The 14,342-nt window shown below is 40.2% G+C and overlaps 1 protein-coding gene across 3 annotated transcripts in view; it reads right to left on the bottom strand.

Annotated features, from left to right (window-relative positions):
• The window catches only part of dnah7 (dynein, axonemal, heavy chain 7), a 213,468-nt gene that overhangs the window by 55,276 nt on the left and 143,850 nt on the right, over positions 1–14,342 (bottom strand). For all 3 annotated transcript variants that reach the window (XM_057852777.1, XM_057852775.1, XM_057852778.1), the window contains 4 exons: positions 6,272–6,462; positions 3,271–3,404; positions 1,397–1,732; positions 1,203–1,329 (listed from right to left, as the gene is read on the bottom strand). In XM_057852777.1, coding sequence (XP_057708760.1) covers positions 1,203–1,329; positions 1,397–1,732; positions 3,271–3,404; positions 6,272–6,462 — 788 coding nt within the window. The remainder of the gene's footprint in view (positions 1–1,202; positions 1,330–1,396; positions 1,733–3,270; positions 3,405–6,271; positions 6,463–14,342) is intronic.

Raw genomic sequence — 14,342 nt, 5'->3', positions numbered from 1 at the left:
TTTTCTTCAACAAAAACTACACAAAGACAAACACATTTTGAGATGACTAAAATATGACAAAGTCAAATAAGTATTATCGTCTAAAAGACTAAGACGAAAATTAAAAAGGCTGACAAAAACAACACCGCTGGAAATAGCTAAATGGTTTTAGGTGGCAATGATTAGGTAGCTTTTCCAGTTGGTTAATCACTGGAATGACTAACAGACAGCAATAGATGCCAATGTTTCATTTGCTTTGGCTTTGAGTCTAACACAACTTTGGAGTTAAGACAAATATAAAGAAGTGAATCTTGGCTTGCAAAGTTGATTAGAAGTGTGAGAAATGGCAAAACATTGGAATTCAGACAAATTTTTGCCTCATCAAGCCTTAAAAAAGGATTAGAGATGGACAGATATAATGCCAGCCGATATATCGAGCCGATATTTGGAAATTTAATGTATATCGGCCTATTTTTTAATCCAACCAACCAATATGAAAAAGTCCATTTAAAACTAGGGACAGGGAATATCGAGTGCGCCATTTCTCAGATGATCGGAATTGGGTAAAAAGGATTAGATTTTTAATTAAAAATATATATATATTTATGTTTTTCTGCTTAATGCCCGTACAGCCTCACTCTCCCTCCTGCTGCCTTTCTTGGTCAGTAGTGCACTGCGAGTTTTGCTTGGTAAAGCTGACAATGATTGACAGGCATTGAAGCTTTGATCTTGCCAGAGAAGCTTGGCAGCGCTACTTTCAAAGATGCCGAATGTGTCAATCATCGTTTAGCTTGTTAAATACTAGCGTGCTGTGGCAACTCATTGTGTATGTGTGCGCAGCTGTGCTCAGCAGTGAGCGGATTTGAGTGGACTCACTCAATGACGCATTTAATAATTACTTTACTGCAAATGAATATCGGCTCCAAAACTTGGTTATCGGCCCCTCTAACTACTAGTAATCGGTATCAGTCCTGAAAAACTCATATAGGTCGATCTCTAGAAAGGAGGTTGTTGAAAGTAAGTGCCCGCTAAATTCATTCCATCAGCATCAGGTTGGAGATACCACAAGAGTGTGAAATGTTGTGGTTAATTCATGGATCAAACGGCTATTGTGAATTCATAGCATTGAAAATTAAGTTCACCACTGAAATTTCCATTATCCTGAACTTTATGAATGTGATTGAGGAAATGCTTCATGTCTTGTGATTTTTTTCCCCACCTACCATCTTGTTGTGCATCAGCAGACTGACACAGAGGCAAAAGGAGAAGAGCAGCTTGTCTTTCTCAAAAAGCGATCGACATACGTTGACATAGAGTGAGTATGTGAAGTGATCTCTCAAGATATTCAACCTGGAAAACGGGGAACACCGCCGTGATACTACACTTACAGCGTGGGCTTTTCTTCAATTACGCTCACCTCTCATCCAGATCATCGCTCTTGTCAGAGTTGTCTATGGAGTTGATGAAGAGGTTAATGAACCAGGTGAGGGAATACTGGTACATGGGCTCAATGTTGGCCAGGTCAGCGATGGCGAAGAAGAGAATGGCCGAGTGAATGGCGATGGGTTTGTAGCCCAGGCGGGTCTCGTCGATCTTAACTTCCGTCACCTCAGCCACCGCCTGTTTTTCTGTAATTTCATTGGCCAGCACTTTGGACTGCGAGAGAATGGTCACAGCTGTTTCGTCCTCTAATATGTTGCCCTCAGATGATGAGAGCACCTGGAGAATTTTGTCCTCAATTTCTTTCAGTTGCCTGGTAGAAAAAAAACACTTTAATTGCTGCGTTTTTAGAGTATGCCTTAATGGGTTTTTACAGTATAGGCACAAGCTTCTTTAAGACATGCTTTGAAATCCAGAAGTGTTCCAGTATTTTCCTTGTACGCGCTCATGTGTGAACACAGTGTGCCAGTGAGTTGTCCTGAACAATAGCTGCAATTTAAGCCCTTTTCAGACATGATATGAACTCCCATAACATTCAGGTATAGAACTCGTGGGAACGCAATGTTCGAGCACTGTCGACTCAGACATAAGCCCAGACTTTACAATTTCCAGGTCGCGTTTTGTATAAATGCAACAAGTAATGTTCCGGTTCATAGCTTAGAGGTTGATGACGTAACTATCACGATTCCACTCCATTTCCTCATTTTTCTTCAATTACTTGTTAACTCATTTGCTCCCAAATATGTATAAATACGTTGTATTTTTAATTGTTTCAGTGTCCCAAAGACGTATTTTACGTTTTTTTTTTTCACAAGAGACATCTTTGGGCTCTGATTCAACTTAGCTCCAAAGCACAACGCAGAAAATCCATTTTAAAGCCATAAAACTGGCCACTGGAGAGCAGTAGCGCATTTGGTAAGACCCGCAACCCGATTCAACGGAACGAACGGCTGGGCCGTACGGCTGGGGCGCCGGCGGAAGACGACTGAATGGACGTCCAGGATTCCAGGTGGCAGACGACCGAGCAGAACAACCGGGAGGACGCCCGGGATGCAAGACGTTGGACGACCGAGCAGAACGACCAGGACCACCAGTGCAGCGAACGATGCCGTTGAGTCCGTGCTGCTCGCCGAGCAGAGACAGGTGGCGATGAGGGAAAAGTTTACCCCGGCTGTCGCAGCCAGATCAGCGTCATCTCTCAGTTAGTTATGTGTAAATAAATTGTTACTTTGCTATCAAAAGCTCTATTTGTCTTGTTGTTTATGTTATTTTGTAAAAGGAAAACATTATTCAGATGTTTGGGATGTAACTAAAGCAAAAAATAGCTCTGCTAAAGTCAAAGTTATGTTTGAAATGTGTGCTTTCACAAAAAGCCCAATTTCTCTGTTTTTTCATCAGTCATTGAAAAATGATGATTAACGATTGGCATGTATCAGTCTGCACATCATCGTAAACAATCACATAAACTCAACCCAAGAATTTGACCACACCGCGACTTCTTAATGGCCGCAAATGCGCTCTTCCTTGTAAGTGCGCTCTTCTTCGTGTGCGCAAATATGTTCATCTTTGTGTGAAAATGAGCTCTTACTCGCATGTGCTAGTACTACCTTCTCTATACTCCCAGCGCCAAAATAAAAGCATGAACACAAAATAAAAGTCAACATTTAGAATTAAAAAAATGATAGAGACAGAATGGCAGATGAGACTCTTGCATCGTAAAGTAAGTTGGGTACGTCGTTACCCGGGGACTACCTGTATATGGGAAGGATCCAAAGCTTTAAAAATATCCAAATGAATTGTTAATTTATGAATAGTGAACCCTGAATGTGCGTGGGTTCCAATCTACTATACCTTTTATTCTCAGCTCCTTGAAGGATAAGAGCCTGTTTCTCTTCCTCAAGGTCGGGCCTCTCCCGAGCCACTACGATGCCCAACAGCTGGTCCTGAATTCCCTCTGGGGTTATCATGAAGTTAAGCAGGGTCACCTAGAGCGCAATGATCAACAACGATAGCATCGGTGTTTATTAGTTGGAAAGCCAAAGAGTACTTTCAGATGAGAAAATTGTTTTGGGCTCCCTCACTCAAATCACAACGATTTAAAGTTGTCGCAGATAGACTTTAAAAAGTGAAATAATAATAATGACAGACATTTGAAAAAGCTGGGTCAGTCCTATCTCAATAGACAAGTGTACAATATTTGCATGGCTAAGGCTGTAACAACTAATCGATTAAAGGACTTAAAATCAATCAGTTGCCAACGCATTTAATTTCGATTTTTGCCGGCAGCTATGACCAGTCCTGTTTGGGTCCTTCTTTTTAGTGTAATAGGGGTGACCACCAGTCCAGTTTTAGGATGGACACACAGCCATTTCAGTGATGTGTCCGGCGTCCGGCACAACCTAAGAGCAGGATGCTATTTGTCCGGCTTTTAAAGAAAATAGGCTGCAGTTCAGTTTATGTGACGCAACTCAGCCCCACAGTTGTCACAACTGGTCTGTGATTGGCCAACAGTGGCCTCAGTTAAAACATCCTACATCATTTGTTCAATAAAATGTAAACGAAGCTTCACGTGTGGGTATCTGATGACATCATTTGCTTGCCGAGATTTTAAAAAACAGTGCTAGCAAACATGCCAAAACGGCGGACAGCTTCTAATATTGAATGTACAAAAGATCACGATTCCTCGCCAAAAGCAGTCCAGACTCGTTCCACGGTTTCTACACGCTTTGCAGGTGTGACGTGGACGTGAGCATCAGGGGCAAAGCAGCCGTAGAACGTCACACGGAGAGGGCGAGACATGAAATGACGAAGCGAGCAGCAGGTGTGTCGACATTGAAAACATTTTGCAACTCTCATCGCATCCGTATAACAAAATAACTACAGCTGGACTTCGTAAGGTTGTTCCTCTTAGAAAGGGTTTACTTCTTTTAAACAGTTTAATGCTCATATTGTTTTTAAGTAAAAAATTCTTGTTCTTAAGAATTTTGTTTGTTACAAATGTTCCTTGTTAACACTGTTCTGCCAAAATATCTTTACAGGCGAAACATCTACCAATGGCGAATTTGACACCCTAAGTACTACCGTGTGCTTTCAGCTTGTTTTGTTTGGATGCATACAGGAATAAGTAATAACGTACTCAAAAATGCCTTAAGAAAATACTTAAGTGTATTAATATCAAATAAGGGTGGTTTAAATTTACTACGATACACTACGATAAACACTGCTTTTAATCTACCATAAGAAAACACAATGCTTAAAAGCTATCAGAGAAAAACACACACCAAAAGTATTTTGAGGCAACGGAAAGGTCAAAATTGACTCAATAAAAAAAAAAAGAAAAAAGTGCACTGGTAGGAAGTTTTGCCATTTAGGATATTTTGGCAGAAAACCGTTTCAAAATAAGATTTGTTCTTGAGCACGTTGCAATTTGAAAACTTGCTAGTACTGTGAACTAAATAAATTGTTAAAAAAAGGTTTGACCTTTAACTTTTGACCTTTTTATTATTAAGTAACACAAATATGATCTCTAAACCGTGCAAAACTTTATTGTTGATGATAATATACGGCTTGTCCGATTTTTTTTTTTTTTAAATATGTCCTCCATTTTAACCTTATGGAAGTTGTCACCCAATGTGTAATGTGAGGCTGCCCGCGAGCCAGTGATTAAAGCAAGAGCGAGAAAGAGCGTTCACTACTAATCACAGGTTTAATTGATGAATCAATAATATTTACGCAAGAGTTAGATTGTTTTGAGTCGTGTGTGTTGTTAGATCCAGCGTGCCTACGTCAGAGGTGAGTAAATGTAGCCAACTGTATTGTTTGTATTCTTTGTTGATGAGATGTTACTACTTAGCACAGAGCACTAAGCCAGTTAGCGATGATGCAAATCAGAGTCTTAAGTGTCCGTTTCTATTGTGTTTTGGAGAAGCATAGTAGCACTTGAGTCATTGTTAGGTAGTAAAGTCATCTCATTTCTTTTTATAAAGAAACCACATACATAAATATATTCATATAACAGCTTAGAGTCTCATTTCAACGCAAACTCCCATTCAAACTGTAAACTGTCATACAAGAGAGCTTGCTTTGAAATTGGTTTTGGATTGTATTAGTGAACAACTGTTTGAGAAAGAAAGCCGGTTCATTACAGTCTTCCTTATCCTTATTCAATTTTGTTGTTAAGTTTGTTTCAAGAAAATAAATAAGTCTTTGACACAATTTATATCAGCACTTTGCCCACAACAACAACAACAACAAAAAAAATCAAAAATGTCCATCAGCAGGACTTTTTAAAATTTGAATGAACAGGGCTTTTGTTTGAATTATGTATTGAGAAATTCTTTTTGTTTTATACACAGAACCTTTATTAAAAACTTTTACAAGTTTTATGTACTTAAAACGGTACAGTTTTAGACTACAATTAAGTCAGGAAGTTGCAATAAAATATTGTTTTTGAAGGAAATATTCTTCCATTTTGTCTTTATTGTTACTTACAACATACCGAAAACAACTTCCAAGTTAAATTGTGAAGGTAATTGAAAAAAGTGACATTTATCCAATTAATCGTTTAATTAATTGTCCAATTAGTCGATTATAGAAAAATAATTGATAGTTGCAGCCCTATGCATGGCCCCAGATGAAAATAATGCTTAGGTAATGTGCATCAATTTAAAATTTTGTTCACATTTCCCAAAAGTTGAGATTTAGGCTTTGAAACTAAAATATCATCAGACTGATAACATGTCAAGTTAGTGTGAAGAATTGGCACCAAGACGGTTAAGCATACTAACTAAATAAAATGCCGTACTATAGTAAATACAGCATAGAAAACTATTTATAAGGCCTCCCTACATACCTTGACGGAGGTCTCGGGCAGGTAGTGAGGGTTACGTAGCTTGGTGGTGATATAAAAGCGGAAGTTGGGCGCGTATTCAAAAGTACTGTCGCCAAGACGGATACATATGGCGCCACCCTGTTTGAAAGTCTGTCTGAGCAGCAGAGGCTCCAGGATAGGGTCCAACTCTTCACCAACATTCTCCAACAGAACTAGAAGAGAAAAGATTCACTTAAAAACAATTAACTTCATAAAGAACCAGTCCTGTTTAAAGCAGACATATTATAGAAAAGCAACTTTTTAAAAGCTTGTATAAAAATAGTTGGGTCTCAGAAGCACCTGTTACTGCAGCAAGTGTGAATTTAACAACAAGCCAATCACTAGTAGTCCAATATGTATCCTTTGTATGAGTGTGAACTAGCAGCAGTGGTGGAAGGTAACGAAATAAAACTACTTTGTTACTGTACTTAAGTTCATTTTTGTGTATCTGTACTTGAGTACAAATATGAAGTGGTACTTTTTACTTTTATTTTACAACATTTTACTTTTCTGTACTTTTACTTGACCACTTTTCAAATTGTCACCTGCATTACACGTTGCTTTTGTTTTTTTTCCTCATTGTGAATTGATAGTTTCGTTTTCATTCCTCTGGCGCAATCGATAAGCCCTGTGAAACGATGCCGTAATTGAGCTCTACAGGCAGCAACACGAGTACAAGTAAGATTAGGCAGGTGAACGAGATCTTAACCAACAGCGAGCAGCGCACCTTCAGATGGGTGGGTGCTGCACACTCTTGTTAAGTAGGTGAGGGTATGCACTAGACTAGAGCATGAATTACTTTGGGAAATCCCGCAGGGAGTGGGAACACCTAAATAAATGATGATTTTCACCTGTGTTAAAAGGAGGAGTTGGGAGTAATTTTGACTAAGATTTAGACGGGAGTCATTGAGCAGGAGTGGGACGTAATGAAATTTACTTTTAACTTTTTGGAATAGGAGTTTCTCTCTGGGAGCGGGAAGAAAAAGGAGTGAAAATCCATTCCCGATTCATGCTCTAGTATGCACCTGGTTGTTGCTTGCAATCCGCCATTAAGCTAAAAGTGGAGCTTGTTGAGCTTCCGTTGAGAGAGCAATTTTATTGCTTGTTCTGTTCTGTTCTTTTCTTTACATATAGACTCAGATCTCATATCACATTTTTGCATCAGGAGAAAGTACTTTTACTTTTTACGAGTAAAGGAAATTCTAAAGCAAGTACTTTTTGACTTTTACTTGAGTAGTTTTTTTCTTAGATGCTTGTACTTAGGTAATTTTTTGCTCCTGTATCTGTACTTATACAAAAGTTAGTACTTCATCCACCACTGACTTTCAGTATGGCACAGCTTTGTTTGGGTTTGTGTAACTTGAACATCATACAACCGAATGGCAGATAATACATACAGTGGGGCAAATAAGTATTTAGTCGACCACCAATTGTGCAAGATCTCCCACTTGAAAATATTAGAGAGGCCTGTAATTGTCAACATGGGTAAACCTCAACCATGAGAGACAGAATGTGAAAAAAAAAAACAGAAAATCACATTGTTTGATTTTTAAATTTGCAAATCATGGTGGAAAATAAGTATTTGGTCAATACCAAAAGTTCATCTCATACTTTGTTATGTACCCTTTGTTGGCAATAACGGAGGCCAAACGTTTTCTGTAACTCTTCACAAGCTTTTCACACACTGTTGCTGGTATTTTGGCCCATTCCTCCATGCAGATCTCTTCTAGAGCAGTGATGTTTTGGCGCTGTCATTGGGCAACACGGACTTTCAACTCCCTCTACAGATTTTATATGGGGTTGAGATCTGGAGACTGGCTAGGCCACTCCAGGACCTTGAAATGCTTCTTACGAAGCCACTCGTTTGTTGCCCTGGCTGTGTGTTTGGGATCATTGTCATGCTGAAAGACCCAGTAACGTCTCATCTGGACGTGTACTTTCTTCATCAGGGGGACACGTCTGGCAGTGCAGGATTTGAGTCCCTGGCGGCACATTGTGTTACTGATAGTAGCCTTTGTTACTGTGGTCCCAGCTCTTTGTAGGTCATTCACTAGGTCCCCCCATGCTGTTCTGGGATTTTTGCTTTGTTATCATTTTGACACCACGGGGTGAGATCTTGCATGGAGCCCCAGATCGAGGGAGATTACCAGTGGTCTTGTATGTCTTCCATTTTCTAATAATTGCTCCCACAGTTGATTTCTTTACACCAAGCGTTTTGCCTATTGCAGATTCAGTCTTCCCAGCCTGGTGCAGATTTACAATTTTGTCTCTGGTGTCCTTCAACAGCTCTTTGGTCTTGGCGGTAGCGGAGCTGGGAGTGTGACTGACTGAGTTTGTGGACAGGTGTCTTTTATACCGATAATGAGTTAAAACAGGTGCCATTAATACAGGTAACAAGTGGAGCAAGTTAGACCTCGTTAGAAGAAGTTAGACCTCTTTGACAGCCAGACATCTTGCTTGTTTGTAGGGGACAAAATACTTATTTTCCACTCTAATTTGGAAATAAATTCTTTAATAATCAAACAATGTGATTTTCTGTTTTTTGTTTTTTTTTCCTCCACTTTCTGCCTCTCATGGTTGAGGTTTACCCATATTTACAATTACAGGCCTCTCCAATCTTTTCAAGTAGAAGAACTTGCATAATTAGTGGATGAGTAAATACTTATTTGCCTCACTGTGCTTTCCTTTGAGATGCAGTTGGAATGTATTAATAGTAAAAGGACACAATAAAGGGCTTAATGCGCAATCACTTTTCCATCAGTGTGTACAGTATTGTGACGAGCAGGGCCGGCCCAGGCCATTTGGGGGCCCTAAGCAAAATAATGCAAAGGGGCCCATATTTTTGGCCCACCATTTCGTCACAGTGTACTGTGCAACACATACATGCAATCCAACCCATACGTCCATATTTTGTATATTAATCAGATTTTGTTGCACTGCATACTTCAAACTTCTCACCCCAAATGATTGTCAGTACTTACAGTAGATAGCGCCAAACCTTTTTCTAAAAGAGGAAAGAAAGAAGTTAAGGAAGAACTTTTATTTTTTTAAGCTTGTAATCAAGTCTCAAAACTCACAAAAGTCAAATAAAGCAAACTGTAGTAAACAAAATAGAACACTAATTAAACAATTGCCAGATTGGGGCCCCCTGGTGGTCAGGGGCCCTAAGCAGCTGCATAGTCTGCGTATAGGCTGGGCCGGCCCTGGTGACGAGCGACGTGGAAAAGAATGAGACATGTTTCTATGTTTCACAATTGCTGCTCTTTTGCCCCATACACTGCACGATCCCAAGATACAGTGACTTTACTGAACATAAAACACCAGAACATAACAAGAGCAATCACCACTCTCAGTCTTGGTTGCCAGACCTACCCATGAACCATTGCGGGCGTAACACATGATAAAAAACAGTCGCTACAGTATGAATATCCAGCCGAAATGAATCCCTTAGTAAAATTTTTGGAGAATTGTACATTCTTTTGAAATCCGTCTTGTTGTGGGGTACTCAAAGCCACAGCGTATCATCACAGTACATTTAAATTTTTACATGAAACTGTAAAGTTTGAAAGCCAACTGCGACATTGTAATCGCAAGTAAGAGATGCGTCTTTTGCCCAAAAGATGACGCTGTCGCCTCCACAATCAGGGAATTACTATGCTAATGAAGGAGATAGTACCTTTTCTAGTAGGTACCATATAACAGTTTGCATTATTCTAACATATTTGTTATAATAAAGTATTTAACAATAGTTTAAGGAAACAAGCAGACTATACTCCATGCCGATTGACACAGTGAAGCGGACTGGCTTACCAGCCCTCGCCTGATAAGCAAAGGAAAAGACGCAATCATCTCTTCATTGGGCCAAGACACCCCGGCCTACCAAAGCAACATCCACGAACAAGAAGAACTAAGTTTGATAGCTCGGCGCCTCTCAGACGTCAAGGCAGGCCCAACCTCCCACCTCAGTTGCCTTATTAACCATGACCCAGCAACGGTGACACACGAACTAAACAGCCCGAACTGCGATAAAAGATTATCCTAAACACACCATTCGTCCTGCCAACAACCCGCGAGAGCCCTAAAAAAGACTAAGCATTGTCATTTTTTCTCGGGAACCTTTTGTTGACATGTGATATGGTGACCCTGAATCCTCGCCTGAGACTATTTTCTGTTTGCCTTACTGTTTGATCGCTGTCGACCTGAATAAATGGTCAACTTTTGCTCCGAAACCTTTTTCCAGCTTTCAAAATGGAGTAAGTACAAGGGATTAAAACTAAGATGAAAGCGCGAGGTTTGGCCTTTTGCCCAAGTTGTCGGGTTTCCGCCGGCCCGGCACTTCAGCTGACGCGATTCCGGCAATCTGGCTAAAAGGTCAGATTCCTTCACTAACGTTTCCCCACTAAATAGAGGCCAACAGAAATCTAACCCATCTAAGGGGCTGTTTACATGTTGATGCTCTGAGAATATGATACTAGAGATGTCCTGATCCGATCCAAATATGGGATCGGACGCCGATATGGGCAAAAAAATGCGCATCGGTATCGGATCGGCCGACACGGAAAAATTCCAATTCAGACTTCCGATCCTTTTTTTTTTTTTTTTTTAAGTCCGGTCCGGGTTTTCCAGCGCACCGATTTACATAATCCATTCCAGTTTTTGCTTCGGTTTCCCTAAAATCCCATCCGCATTTTACGGCACACCTTCAAAACACTATATTACCGTCTCCCAATTTACCGGGAGACTTTATCGGTAAAAATGTCAGCTGTGTGGGATCATTTCACCTTAAAGGACGACAAAGATGAAGAGGCAGAGTGCAACATATGCCACAATAAAGTCAAGCGTAGTGGTAAAGCTGTAAGAAGTTTTAATATAACCAACCTAATCAAGCATTTAGCGAAATACCACCAGAAACAATATAAGGAGTATGTTAAGAAAACCGAAGACAAAAAGAAAGGTCCTACGCAACTAACACTGGCAGAAACTTTTGCTATGCGTGACAAACTGGCACTCGAGAGTCCCAAAGCCCAGGGAATAACAAGAGTCATTGCCGAAGAATTCATTCTGGATGACGAGCCATTATTCTTGTGAGTAAAGACGCACCATCCAACACTTAGAACCACGGTACAACATGCCCAGCCGTCATTACAACCTTGAGCGATTCGGCCGTGGAAGATTCGAGAACGATTCACAAACATCCAAATTCCGATTATTGAAATATTTCAAGTAAAGCGGAACTAATACACAGCACGGTCTTCGGGATGCAATGAGAAACGGACCGCATTGCGTCCCGAGAGTAAACCTTATGCTTGTCATAGACCTGGGTAATGCCAATGCTCGACTCACGGCTTTAGCTCAACTCATGCCACTGGATAAAAAAACACAAGAATACCTGAGTGCTGCTGACAGCCGCTACAAACTACATCAACATTGTTTTACTGTAGATAATAGATAGCATATGTATACAGAACTAGATGCTAGATGACAGACTATTATATGAATACAGAACTAGATGTTAGATGACAGACTCGACGGCGTTAGCAACATCGAAGTATGGAAAACTACATGCGTTAGTAAACAGCCTCCATCTTAAAGCAGGAGACTTCCCTAGTAGGCTGTTGTGAACCTTCCAAGCGAACCTAATTAACTTTTTATCTAAAATACTCCTAAATCGGCAAAATCTTCACTTGAATCTATCCTCAAAACAGTTTTAAAACTTTAACATGTCGAAAGTAGACAGAAGGGAAATTATGGACTAACGGGAGCAATTTTAACAACTTTAACAGTTGATTCGCAAAATTAAATGAATTGAATGTAGTTTAAAGCTGCTGATACAGAATGGGGACTTGAGTATTTTATTTACTGTTTTAAAATGTTAACTTGATACTGAAATAGTCGTTTATTCAAACCTGAGAGGCTTTTTATACAATTATTGTAACTAATGCACGAAACATTAAAAGCATCTAATAGCTTGGGGGGTTTGTGGGATTTTCCACTGAGGTTGTTTGTGTGTTTGGCTTTTTTAAGACAGTTTACAATATTATTTGCACGTTTTACTGACTGACTATGCCATTTCTGTTTGTTATTTATAATGTTTTGTGTTAGTCACTGAATAAACAGGTCAGTTTCTTGTTACCTTGTTACCGTTGTGTGTTATTCAGACTCACCTAATTCAGCTGGCTGGTTGTTATCAAGAGTACTAAAACCCTTTTCAACATGAGTCTGACAACTAAGTAAGGAGGCTAAATAACTTTAAACTTTAACACATGCTCAGATAGGCCGGTATCGATATCGGCCAGTATCGGTATCGGATTGGAAGTGCAAAACAATATCGGTATCAGATCGGAAGTGCAAAAACCTGGATCGGGACATCCCTATATGATACATTTCATGTTTGCATTTACATGGTTCCATCTTGGTTCCGTCTCCTTTCCAACAATTTTGCAATTCCACGTGAAAACGAAAAAAAGTATTCATGCCAGGCTATGGGGGCAGTGCAGTTTTACAAGGCGACAGCCAATGATGCACATCTTTGACAACAACCTCCTCAGCCCTGAAGACAACATACCTGCCCACTCAATGCAATGGCGTCCACGCGTTTTTTTTTCTTCCTTCTGATTCAAAAGGCCCAATAAATGCAAACATAAAAAATATTTAAATTAAAAACCTTCTAAAACAGTAAATTAAAGTGAACGTTCCGCCATATTTTCTGTTTTGAATGTTTGGTAGCAGCTACTGCGCATGCCAAAGTGATGTGTGCAAGTGATGACGTTATCGGAGTAAGAGCGCTCCATTCATGTGGTTAGGGAGCAATCCTCGCAATCGAATCGTTCCAATTTGGAGGGCGGAATAAAAAGTTTTTGTCTTCACATTCCGTTTTCGCCATTATCGTGTAAAGGCAAGGCCATTCCACAATACAATCGTTGTTTCTTGGTGTCGCAGCATCATCATGTAAACGGCCCTTTAGGACACTCCCAGAAACATTAAGTACAACTGTGTTCATAGGAAATGAATGACAATGTTCTATTTATATACAAGTACAGATACAGATATAGATATACCGTAAATTCCGGATTACAAGCCGCTACTTTTTTCCCTCATTTTGAATCTTGCGGCGTATGCAATGATGCGGCCAATTTATCAATTTTTCTAACGACCGCCAGGAGCGCTCGAGCATAAAATGCAAGCATAAGACACGTGGAATATGTGTGTCGAGGAAGATGCTAGTTGGCACTCTTACCCGTATTTTAAGTTTGTGCTTTGTGCACGAATAAAAGTAGCAGACCCTCATCTTTGTGCATTAGTAGAATTAGCATAGCCTGGTACTCCAGACTCACCGCTGTTCCAGCTATTGAGTATGGCCACCATTTAGCGGATAAAATTTTCAGAGCGGAGCAAGCCACAGCAAACAGACAGCGGAGTGGACCAATCAGCGACGGGCGGGACGAGGGACTTGCGCGCGGAAGTAAACATACGAGGAGAGCGGAGTTTATTCAACATGTTTGAAAAACACATGGAGAACAGTCTGGCCAGGCAAGAATTAGCATATCCGCATCATGCCAGAAGAAATGGATATGATGTGCCGAGTTGAATTGAAGGCTTGGATGGCCAGCGGGGTCAGATCGTTTACAAAAGTGGTTGTATGCGAAGAGCAACTTTTGCAAAAGTCTGACAGCGTGGAGCAGCGTGAAAAAAAATCCACCATCACCAACGGGTTTCGAAAAGCCGGTGTTCTGTCAAAATTTGCTCCCTTATAAAATTTTGCTCCCAAAGCTTTTGTGGCTTTTACATTCAATTGGACTCTCAGTGTTATCCAAAGTGCTAACAAAACTAGATACATCATAAACATACATGTGCAACACGAAAATGGCGTAAATTAATACTTAACGACGCGGCAAAGTTGTTAACAGTGAGAGCGCAGAGTGCAGTTACTGTGTGCAGCTAACATGGTAGGATGTGTCTGAGAACTTTTGTACATGTCTTTACATGATCAAACTTAAGTAAATATTCCTTTCTTTAAAGAAAGTTTGTAGTGTTTACTTTGGAATTGCCGCAT

Source organism: Corythoichthys intestinalis, chromosome 12 (assembly GCF_030265065.1).
Source record: "Corythoichthys intestinalis isolate RoL2023-P3 chromosome 12, ASM3026506v1, whole genome shotgun sequence".
Taxonomy (NCBI): domain Eukaryota; kingdom Metazoa; phylum Chordata; class Actinopteri; order Syngnathiformes; family Syngnathidae; genus Corythoichthys; species Corythoichthys intestinalis.
This window is presented reverse-complemented; position numbering and strand designations above follow the sequence as displayed.